At 51.3% G+C, this 12111-nt stretch overlaps 1 protein-coding gene across 2 annotated transcripts in view; it reads right to left on the bottom strand.

Annotated features, from left to right (window-relative positions):
- The window catches only part of LOC144947765 (protein Hook homolog 3-like), an 82424-nt gene that overhangs the window by 26431 nt on the left and 43882 nt on the right, over nucleotides 1-12111 (bottom strand). For both annotated transcript variants that reach the window (XM_078877125.1, XM_078877126.1), the window contains exons 13-15: nucleotides 6846-6924; nucleotides 3162-3237; nucleotides 1689-1829 (exon numbers count right to left, since the gene is read on the bottom strand). In XM_078877125.1, coding sequence (XP_078733251.1) covers nucleotides 1689-1829; nucleotides 3162-3237; nucleotides 6846-6924 — 296 coding nt within the window. The remainder of the gene's footprint in view (nucleotides 1-1688; nucleotides 1830-3161; nucleotides 3238-6845; nucleotides 6925-12111) is intronic.

Below are 12111 nucleotides of genomic sequence, written 5' to 3'. Positions count from 1 at the left end.
CTATACAAATCATTCTTCACATGCTCTGGCGATGGGATAGTGACGAAGCAGGTGTGGATACACTGGGAGCTGTGGCCAAAGACCTGCGCACAGGCGGCTCAGGCCACAGGGTCATCTATCACTGGACAGAAGCAGCAATGGGACTAGGCAACCCCCCGAGAGATTGAGCAGCCCTGTTCAGGATCACACTGATCACCTCCCGAGTATGACGAAAGGGCTGGAAAAGGTGCGCTAAACATTGTCTGCTTTATCCACCCTGGCCAGAATACTATGTGGCTGGAGGAGATCCCACTTCACTTCTGCGGTCGACCCCTCAAAGAAATAAAGGTGACACCGCTCACCATTGGTACATGGAATGTGCGAATACTCTTGGACAACACCAGGTCAGACAGACCAGAGAGAAGAACAGCCTTGGTCGACAGCTTGTCAGGTACAACATCCACATGGCAGCTCTATGTTAGACTTAATCAGCAGGGGAGGGGCAGCTTTCTGAGCTTGGAGCCAGCAGCAACTTTTATTGCAGTGGTCGTGGCAGCGAGACTCAGGAGTTTGGTTTGCAATCAAGTCCGATCTCATCAACAAACTTGTGAGTCTGCCAATGATCACTTCTTGACCGTGAAACTCCCGTTTTAGGAAAATCAGAAAACCACCATTGTCAGTGCTTATGCACATTTAGAGTTCAATGACATATTTTATGAAGAGCTGGAATTAGCGATTACTGCTGTGTCAAAGACAGACAAACGGATCATGCTTGGTGACATTAATGCTTGAGTTGCCACTGATCATCAGACATGGTTGGGAGTCATCGGAATAAACGGAATTGGCAAATGCATAGTAACGGCCATCTCTATGAAAGACAACAGTTCCCGTTCTGTTGTAATGTGCACTGATGCCTACTTTATTGAGGGCGATATTGGCACATTAAATAAAGATTGACTGATGGAATGAAAACTGCTGAGCCTGACCTTCTCATCACCAACACTGTCTTCCACCTGCCAAATTGCTATAATAAATCCTGGATGCACCCCTGCTCCTAGCAGTGGTGCCTAATTGCCTACGTGATTACAAGGAGAAAGGACGGGCAGGATGTTCGAGTGACTAAGGCCATGTGTGATGCAGACTGCTGGATGGCCCACAGACTGATTGTCTCCATGCTCAACTTCCACATTTAGCCCAAGAGACGCTCTCAGGGAAAACGGGCTCCCAAGCAGCTTAATATCTCCAGGTTTACAAGAGAGCCCGTCAGGCAGATCTTCTATGGGAAGTGGGCCGTCCAACTGTTGCAGATAACACCGTTCTTTTCTCTAAACATCAGATTGTATCCTTCCAAGCACGATGCTATTGATGTGATTGACATCAATAGTAATTATTGTTGATGTTTTTAATGACGTTGATATTGTTATTGATGTTATTCATGTTGTTGATGTCGTGTTTGGTTTTGTTTATGTTTTTATTGATGTTATAGATGTTGGTGTCCACGTCGTTGTTCGTGATATTGATGTTGTTTTTATGTTGATGCCATTGATTTTGTTGATGTTGATTTTGATGTTATTGATGTTGTTAATGATGTTGGTGATGTTGTCAATGTTGGTATCTTCGAAGTTTGTAATGTAAGAATTGTTGTTTTGATGTTGTTTGCGAAGTTGTTGTCGATCCCGTTGTTGTTTGTTGTAGCTGCTGCAGCTCACCGGTTGTCGGTCTGTAGCACGCTCTGAGTGCGCGAGCTCTCGTCCAGCTCGACGCGCAGCGTGAGCACACGCTCGCTGTCCGCACCTTCGCTCTGCAAGCGCAGCACGCGGTTCTCGTGGCTCAGCCGGATCAAGCGCTCCCTGCACCGCACGAATCACACACGCACACAAACCACGCATCCCACACACACACCATGCATCACGCACACCATACACCACGAGCATCACACCGCACGCATCACACCACGAGAATCACAACAACCGCCATACGCCACTAAGTAGTGGTGACATCGCCACGACGCTTGTGCCAGGCTAGGTGCACCTTGAGACCCAGGTGCTCCCTACTGTGTCAACTTGCTGTATATTAGCTGCCCGGCGTTTCACTCGTTGTTGTGAGTGTAGTTTCTCTACCCTCCATTGTTGCTGGAGGGCGACTGCCTCCAATTGTCCAGTAGCATCCTTCACGAGCCTCCTCCACAGAGGCCGATCTTGACACCGCTGGTACCAGTCATCGGCAAGTCCACTTAGCTCCACATCCTCTTGTGCCACATCACTCCATCTCTTCCCTATCAGTGCCGCGCCTATTTAGCCCCCTCTATCCGGCCGAACAAACGTGAATAACTAGACAATTATCACAACACATGAATCACACCTCACGCATCACACCGTACATCACGCTGCGAGCATCACATGTATCACACACCCCACGAATCACATCCCACGCCACACACCAAGCGAATCACACCACACATCACCCCACGCGCATCACACAATTCAACACTACGCGCATCATATCAGGTGCATCACACCACACGATTTAAATCAGGCATATCACACGACAAGTATCACATCACAAGCATCAGACCAGACACCATGCATCACACGACACACCGCACATCATGCATCACACTACAAAAAAGATACACCGCGCACACACATGATAAGACTGTAAGAGCAGGCCTTGGGAGTCAGGTTGGAACTGTGCAACAGCTGCAAGCTTTGGCAAAGGTAGTGAAAGCAAAACTGTCAAGGGCTGTCAACATGTTCTTGACACCTCCACACTCGTCAAAGTCAAAGCGATTTCCTGCTCAAATGAGCATTGAAGCAGGGATCATCTTCTATTTACAGCCCTGAGCCACTAAGAAAAATTACATAATCCTATGGTAGGGGTCTCTTCTGTGAACAACCGCCATTGACTCCCCCACCAAATGGTCATCGTTTTACCTCCCCCCCCCCCCCCCCCCCGAAGTGAGGATCGGTTGAGTCAACTCCCAAACCAGGATTTAAACTCGCACCATTTGGATTGCGAGCCGCTCGCTCTGTCGCTGCCAAGCTAGTGGTTGCAGTTCGTGGCGTAAGGCGTGACAACGTTGGGGGGCGATAGCAACGTTGTTTAATTCCTGTGTGTTGTTGATTGGGCTGGCGGAAGGAGACGACCATATTGTTTGCACAACCGCAGACACACACACAAACCTGAACTCTGCAGGGACCATCTCTGCCTCTAGAGCCTCCAGTGAGACTTGGCTCCCATGGAGAATTCCACTGCCCTCTGTCAAAAGAGCAGAGGAAATGCAAATCAGTCGACTGCAACGGAGTTCTGTTAAAACACGGTAGCAGGAAGCCTACGATGCTGCGGGCAGCCACTACCTCCATTCTCTCTACCTTTCTACCCCATCCCCCCACACCCAACCCTCTCCGCCCCCCTAAGCTACGTTTACTTCGTGACCTCCTGATTCCTGCACACATTACGAATCCCACTGCTCTGTCACTTCCATCATCATTGTCTCCGTGATATAACATATTGCTATGAGGTAATTGCATCAAGTTATCTCTTGTTCTGATCACCTCACTGAGTCCAACTCTGTCCTAATTTACTCCTCCCAGTATTGTCTCCAGTTCAGCAAGGACTGATTCGCCAGAGTTCGTGTGTTGCACCTAGCAAAGGTCAATCCAGAAGGTGTCCAGTTCCTGCTCAGTGATCCCTGTGATACCTGTTTATACACACAGTGATCCCCATTACCACCCAGTGATCCCCATTACCACCCAGTGATCCCCATTACCACCCAGTGATCCCCATTACCACCCAATGATCCCCATTACCACCCAGTGATCCCCATTACCACCCAGTGATCCCCATTACCACCCAGTGATCCCCATTACCACCCAGTGATCCCCATTACCACCCAGTGATCCCCATTACCACCCAGTGATCCCCATTACCACCCATTGATCCCCATTACCACCCAGTGATCCCCATTACCACCCAGTGATCCCCATTACCACCCAGTGATCCCCATTACCACCCAGTGATCCCCATTACCACCCAGTGATCCCCATTACCACCCAGTAATCCTCATTACCACCCAATGATCCCCATTACCACCCAGTGATCCCCATTACCACCTAATGATCCCCATTACCACCCAGTGATCCCCATTACCACCCAGTGATCCCCATTACCACCCAGTGATCCCCATTACCACCCAGTGATCCCCATTACCACCCAGTGATCCCCATTACCACCCAGTGATCCCCATTACCACCCAGTGATCCCCATTACCCCCCAGTGATCCCCATTACCACCCAGTGATCCCCATTACCCCCCAGTGATACCCATTACCACCCAGTGATTCCTGTTCCTGGCCATTGATTCCTGTCCCTACTAAGTGATTATTGTTTGTATTCAGTGATCCCTGTTTGCACCCAGCGATTCCTTTTCCTACTCAGTTTCCAGAGCTAATGGAGAACGGGGGGCCATGGTTTGGGTGCATCAGTCATGCCGGGGGGGGGGGGGCAGCTGTTGTTTGACCATACTTCACCAAGATTGTCAGTGGGGGTAGGTGAAGGGGGCATATATTTGTCTCACCTCTCGCCGACTGTCCGACTCCACCACCTCCCCCCCCCCCAGTGTTGCACCACGCTCCTCCCTTCCTGTTAACTGCTGTCCCCCATGCTACGTGTCAGGTCACATCCCCCCGAGCAAACATTCAGACCTTAGTAAAGAGTGGGTAAGTGTTCACCAATACTGACACAGATTCTGCAGGGTTTAGGTAAAAGGTCAAATTCAGCAGAAAAGTTTGGACAGGGAGATCCACTATCACCAAACAACATCGTCACATACTTGGAAAGAGTGATGGATGCCATTCAGGACAACGGCACAGTAATATCTGTGCAAGGAGAAAGAATAAAAAAGTCGAGATTCGCGTACGATATAGATCTGATGGAAGATAGCTGCGTAGTACTGCAGGAAAGTTTTCATGCGCTGAATAAAGCAGAAAAGGATGCAGGACTGAGGATTAATGTGGAAAAGACAAAAACTATGGTGTTCGGAAGGGAGGACATTGAGAAAGAAGTAATAATATAAAGTTGAAATATTCTTGGTTATTTTGGTGAAGTCACGTAGAAGGGAAATAATAAAATAATACAAATAAAACATTAAATTCTCACAATGTGTCGGCCACAACGCAAGCAGCCGTCCTCAGGTGAAGTAATAAAAGGGAATAATTTTTTTTTTATAATTCTAAAGAACTGCAAATATAAAAAATTCCCCTTCCTTTATTACTGCTAATCCTACATAGTACACTAGCATAATATGACTTTGAGACCCCCCCACCACCTACACATTCCAGTGACTAACCCCATATCTGCATTTGTCATCAACATGCTAAATTCCTCTGTTGATATGTAAACTCCTTTGTCAAGGCGCTCTGCTCCTCCCACCCAGCTTAAAATGCGCTGCCAAGCTTAGCAGTGTTCATTAGGCAGATTGTATAATAATAAATAGTATAGTAGTGTAATGTTTAATATAATGTATAAGGTAATATATAGTATCGTAATTGGTTAGTGAATATACAGCAGTGTGGTATACAGTAGGGTTTGTAGAATAATACATAGTGTAATATTACAATGTATAGTCTAAGGTATAGGGTAGTGTATAGTAACGCAGTGTATAATTCAATGTTGGGGTTTGTCTATGGCAGTGTATAGTACGGTGTATAGTCGCGTGATGTAGAAAAGAGTTTAGTTGGAGGCATATGAATATAATGCATAATGTTAGAGCTTATATTGGTGCTGTGTATACGATATTATACAGTGTAGTTCAGATTGGAAGATATAATAAGTCATTATATAGTGTAATGTATACCCAGTTATTTAATGTTAATAGCTCAGCTTATTGGAGAATATATTGAGTACATTGATTATATTGATGTAACTTAAATGTAGTATTTCACATCGGTTTATTGTATGGTAGTAGGATATTAGCTTAGCAGTGTTCATTAGGACGCTGTCTTTCCGACCTGAGGATGGCTGCTTGTGTTGTGGCCGAAACGTCGTGAGAATTTTATTATGTTTTATTTTATATTTTTATTATTTTCCTTCTACGTGACTTTACCGAAAGAACCAAGAATATGAATCCCTGCAGTGAAGAAAACTTTACAGCGAAAAATTAAGTTGAAAGATTGTGAATGTAAAGGAATTTGTATACTTGGGAAGTCGAATGACATGGGATAACTACTGCACGAAAGACATAGGACCGAGGATCGCAAAAGCAAAATGAGTAATGACAGGATTCAATAACATGTCGAGAAGCAAGAAAATCAGCTACAAGACCAAACTGAACATCTTGAGAACATGCGTGTTCAATACAGCTTTGTATGCCTGCAAGACTTGGACATTGAAAAGACTGACAGAGATAACATATTGGCTCTAAGGAGGATACGGCATCTAAACTGGACCCAAAGAGTGACCAGCGTATACGTAAGAAAAAGGTTGCACACAGAAGAAGACCTGATAATGCAGGCAGTGATGAGAAGGAAACTGGCGGCACTATTTGGACACACACGTAGGATGGGCAACAATAGGAACATTTTGTGTTGTTCAGAAAAATGGCAGGAACCGGAAAGAAAGGACGATCTAACAGAGAACGGCTTGATGAGAACATCAGAGATTGATGCTAGAAAGATGTGGCACTACTTGAGAATATTGACACGAGACAGAGGAAAGTGGAAACAAAAGACGAAATATGCAGTAGACACCTACAGGCTATTTGCCCATGGATCGTGATGATGTAGTGTTCACACAGGAGTCCTGCTCGGAGAACGAGTGGGGGGCTAGATTTGCCTGTACATGGTACCGTGTTGTGCACTGTGACCTCACCCAGCTGACTCTGCTGGATCTGCGTGCAGCATAGCTCCTCGTTGGTCTCCCTCAGTGCATCTCTTTCAGCCACCGCTCTCTATGATGGGGGGGGAGTAACACAACCACACCGAAGGGAGAACATCACAGAAACAAAGCTCCGGCCTTCTGTTACCACCTTACAGAGGCACATATATCACAGAGTGCGGTAACAAGGGTGGCAGCGTAGCGGTAACACTCGCCCCTTATAGCAATAAGAGCCTGGGCTCAATTCCCGACTCGGGTGCCTTTTTGCATGCAGTATGTATGTTCTCCTCCTTGTTGTTCATGGACATTCTTTGAGATTTCCATTTTTTTCTCATTGCTAAGCTCACACACAATATTGGTCAATCAATGGTGAAGAATTACCAGCAAATTACTCAATTGAGATTATGCAAAGCAGCAACATCGCCCCCTTTTGCGAAAACCTGGCTGGACCCTCCTGACAAAGTCTTCACTCAGTGAGGCTTCCCTGGGTAAACAAGTGTAGTAATAGCCATAATAAACACCCGATACACCTCAATTACAAACGCCAGGCTGCAGATATTCCTACACCGATTCCCTCGCTTTCACTGCCCTCACCAAAACCCACAGCGGAGCAGCCGTGCAGCTGGTGTTAGTGTAGTGGTGATACGCGCTGGCGGTAAGGATCATGTGGCAGCGCGTGGTGATTGGCTGTGTGTGTTGGTGACGCGCGCTGACAGTGAGGGATCATAGGTCAGCGCGGGGTCATGGGTTATGAGGTGGTGATTGGCTGTGTGTGGGTGACGCGCGCTGACAGCGAAGGGATCGTGTGGCAGCGCGTGGTGATTGGTCAACTAAGGTGGGTGTTCACGTCGCGGTCCGCATAGGCTCCGTCTCCTGGGAGCGGAGGCTATATAAGGCGGTGCGCGCAGGCGCGCGGGGAGTTGGTGACCAGTGAAGACAGAAGACGGAGGAGGAAGAGATAGGGCCCTGAGACACCTAGTCCCGCTGTCTTTGTGAGGACCGGGGCCCTGTGTGGCTCAGAGGCAGGACCTTGGGACCCGGGGCCGGACGTCCGTGTGAGGGCCGGGCCGCGGGACCCAGAGGTCGTGACCCACGCCCAAGCTGGGGTGGGTCTGTAGGGGCCGCCATCAGCAACCCGCCATAGGGGCCGCCATTTTGCAGACCGACGGTGCGGCGGGGGAGAGCCACGTGGCAGAGGACGACGGCATCTTCCAGCAGCGCCTTCCCACGTTGACAGCCTTCAAGGCGGAAGGCGGGGGATGGGGCGCATTCCAACGTAGGTTTCTGGCGCATCAAGAGATGTCGGCCTGGTCCGACGCTACGGCGCTGCGGGCACTGCCTGCCTTGTTGGACGACGATGCGCTCGCGGCCTTCAGGTCCGCACCGAGATCGGACCGCTCCACGCTCAAGGCTGCGCTGGGCCTTATGGCCAAAGTCTATGGACCTCCTTCGGCCTGTCGCCATCTGTTTTACGAGCGACGGAAGGCGGACACGGAGACCGCGCTCGCCTACCGCACGGCATTGTTGGCTCTCGCCAACGCCGCGTTCCCTCGTATGGACGAGGAGGGGCAGGATGCTATGGTCTTGTAGCAACTGCTGAAGTTGGCGCAGGACCTGGGGGTCCCCATAAACACGGCCGAAGAAGTCGACATATGTTCTTTGCGTGTTGCAACAAGTATCCAGGCGCACGAGGTCCTGAAGCGTAAACAGGGGGTCGTCTGCACTGCTGCCGCGGTCTCAGCTCCGGGCCCGGTGGTCACCGAGCCCCAAGTCGTCCGCCCACGGGAGGAGGCGTTCGCCGCAGCACGACCGGGGGATTGGAGGTCGGGGGGTCGTTCGCCTCTGCGATCGACCCGCAAGCTGGAGCAACCGAGACCTCCGACGTCCCTCTTCACGTGCTACAACTGCGGCCTCCGGGGCCACGTGGCGTCCGGGTGCCGCGCTCCACGTCAGCGCGCCACGGGACCTCGGCTGGACGACGACCAAGGCCCCAAGTCGTCCCAACTAGACCCGGCAAGTCGCGGCACTTCACATGCTCGGCCTATATACACGACACACATGGACCGTCGCTTTGCGGCGGAGGATGTGCGATTGGGGGTCGGGGATTCGGTTGGGAGAGGGGGGTTCGTACGGGGCCGGGGGGACATTGAATGGTCCGAGTTGGGCCACAGAAAAGTGGCTGCGTCGGCCGGTTCGTCGGTCGTTACGGGATTCATAGACAGGGTCGAGGTCAGGGTGTTGGTGGACACGGGAGCGTCGGCGACTATAATTCCGACCTCATTTATAACATTCTCCCCGTCGAATGTCGACCTCTGCTTCCGGTGGACGTGCCATTTTACGCGGCAAATGTGGGCTCGTTGGGTATAATCGGTCAGATTCGGGCGACCATTTGCATAGGAGATATTAAATTGGCGGGACCTGTTTTCGTCTCCTAGCGGTTCCTTGTCTGTTGGGCACAGATTTTTTGGCTAAGATGCCCATTCAAATTCACGTGGATCAACGTTGTATTGAGCTGCCATCGGGTCGCCATATTTCATTTTTATCTAACCTTACTGAAATACGGACGGCGTGCGCTACGATCCAAGCGCTAGCGACACAGACGGTGCACGTGCCCCCGGGTTCGCAGATGTCGATGCCCCTCCGGTTGCGGAAGCCATTGGGTGGGGAGACTGCGGGACAAGGCGTGCTTTTGGGTCCATCAAATAGAGCTGTCGGGTTGTCGCCTCGTCCCGAGTGTGCGTGCTTGATGGGGTCGGCGCGCTGTAAACCGCCAGGTGCTGTACCCGAGAGTGAGTTGGTCGCGGCCGCGAATGCGCCGATGGTTGACGTTCCGGCTACCCCTGCGGGAGAGGACTCGCTACTCTCACTGTCTCTCGTTGAGTGGGGCCGACTCCAGATGGCTGACAGCTCCCTGCTCGCGTTGCGTCGCAGGGTGGGGGGTCCCGAGGAGGGTCGAAAGCGAGATGGCTCCTGGCTGCTCAAGCAGGGCCTGTTAATGAGATGGGACAATATGTCCCGGCGGCACGCACTCGTCGTGCCTTCCGCTATGCGGGGCAAAGTTGTCCTGGCCGCACACAAACGCCTATTGCATCTGGGGGTAAACAAAACGCTTGCTCTGCTCCAGCGTGACTATTATTGGCCGGGGATGGGGAGCGATGTGGTCAATATACTGAAGGGGTGTGTGGATTGCGCCGAACGGAAACCACCGCCCGTGGCGTCAAATCCACCGCTGCAGTCTATTCAGGTCTCGCGCACTAACGAGCTCGTTGCGCTGGATATTTTGGGGCCTTTTCCTGTCACGCCTAGGGGTAACAAGTACCTGTTGGTTGGTGTGGAATGCTTTACCCGTTGGCCTATGGCGTGGCCACTCGCCAACCAGTCGGCGGCGGCCGTGGCGGACGCCTTTGTCCAGGGCTACGTCCTGGACAAGGGGGCTCCCGAACGCTTGCTGACCGACCAGGGAAATAATTTTTCGAGTAACTTGCTGCAGGAGGTGTGCGACATTTTGGGTACTAAAAAGGTGCGTACCTCCCCGTACCACCCACAGACTGACGGGATGGTGGAGCGACTCCACAGGACTTTAACTTCCATGTTGTGCCAGCAGGTGTGCGAGGCACAGGTTGACTGGGACTTGCAGGTCCCGGGGGTCCTCGCCGCGTATAGATTGGCCCCCCATGCAGCTACGGGGTTTTCCCCATTTTATCTGATGTACGGTCGGGAGGCTGATCCGGCCATGGAGACTCAGCTGGGACTTTCCGTGCCACGGCATAATTCCAAATTGGCCGACCATATTAAATTGAACGTTGCAAAACTCGCCGAGGCACGAGAGGCCGCACGGTTTGATTCGAGGTCTCGGCAAATCGCCAACGAGCGCTTGCGTGCACGGAAGGTGTCCGTGCACGATTGGAAACCGGGCGATAGGGCCTGGCTGCCCTGCCCTCATGCACCTTTGGCTACGTCGCCTAAATTGTTGAGGCCGTGGTGGGGACACGTGGAGGTCGTGCGGGTAGCACGCCCCCAGTGTGTTCAGATAAAATGGGGAAAGCGCCGTTGGTACGTTCACCCCTCCCGGCTGAAACCGTTCTCGCCTCCATATGGCCTTCCTTTGTGTCGTGCGGACCGAGCATGTGATGTGACCGACGACCCGGGGAGGGAAATGTCTTCGCCTGATCCTCACATGGTTTCGCCTGATCCGCTCCCAGGTGTCTCGGAACTGACGGCTGCCGACCGCCGGCAACCGGATCCCCGCGACACGGCCGGTCCTTCCAGGCCTGAACCGTGCCTTCCGGGGCTGCCGGAGCCACCATACGGTCGTCAGCGTCCCGTCCGGTACGATGGACCGGCCAGGCGGACTCGCGCTAGGTCGCGCAACTTTTCTTGACCAAATAAATGAGGTGGGGGTGCGGGACGACGCGGCCGGATCGTCTCGTCACTACGTTCCCCGTTCGTTCGACCGCTCTATCACCCCGGTCAAGGAGCGAGCGGAAGGGGGATCGGTAGTCAAGGAGACACTGGACACGTCTGTTTTTTTTTTCGGAATAACTTTTATTGTGTTGCGCGTCGGTTTGTACATAGGTTGTTGTTGTGTTGTGTCGTTGTGTTGCGTTGTTGTTGTGTTACGGGGCACACTTGGGGAGTGGGGTTTTTTTGTTGTTGTTGTTGTCACGCGTAAATAATATTGTTGTTAATATGTAAATACTGGGGCTTGGTTGCCTGCAGATCTGCTTGCTATTGTGCTTAAATGTATGCGTGCGATCGCGATATGCTGACTGCATGTGCTGTTACACTGTTCAGTACGGTTACGGGGTGCAATGCATTGGTTGACTATTGGGTTTGGGAATGTTATTAATTGTGCGTACCTATTTGGAAATTGGTAAAAATTCGAGGGGGACCCAAAAATTTGGTTGTATGGGTGGTTATGCACACGAGATTGCATGTATATTTATAGGTAATTGCGCTTTTTGAGAGAGAGAGCGCGCGATGGGGGTGCGCGATGACGCCGTAGTGGGTGGCTCAGATGTTAAGGGTGATGGGGCCGTAAATTGGCGCCAAGTGGCGTCGCTCATTCGGTTCATTGCAGGCAGCCAGGGGTTGCTTTGCGGGTTGGTGTGTGTAAGCAATGTGTTTTGCTAAAATATCGGTTAAAATTTCCCCCATATGACTGCTGTGCGCGGCAAGCTGGGGCTGCGCGTCTATCGTTGGTGGGGTTGTTACAACGTGACGGCGGATGCGTCTTGTGACCCCCAGCAAAGGGCAGCTG

Source organism: Lampetra fluviatilis, chromosome 46 (genome assembly GCF_964198595.1).
Source record: "Lampetra fluviatilis chromosome 46, kcLamFluv1.1, whole genome shotgun sequence".
In the NCBI taxonomy this organism is placed as follows: Eukaryota; Metazoa; Chordata; class Hyperoartia; order Petromyzontiformes; family Petromyzontidae; genus Lampetra; species Lampetra fluviatilis.
The sequence above is the reverse complement of the archived record's forward strand: the minus strand, read 5'-3'. Positions and strand labels throughout refer to the sequence as shown.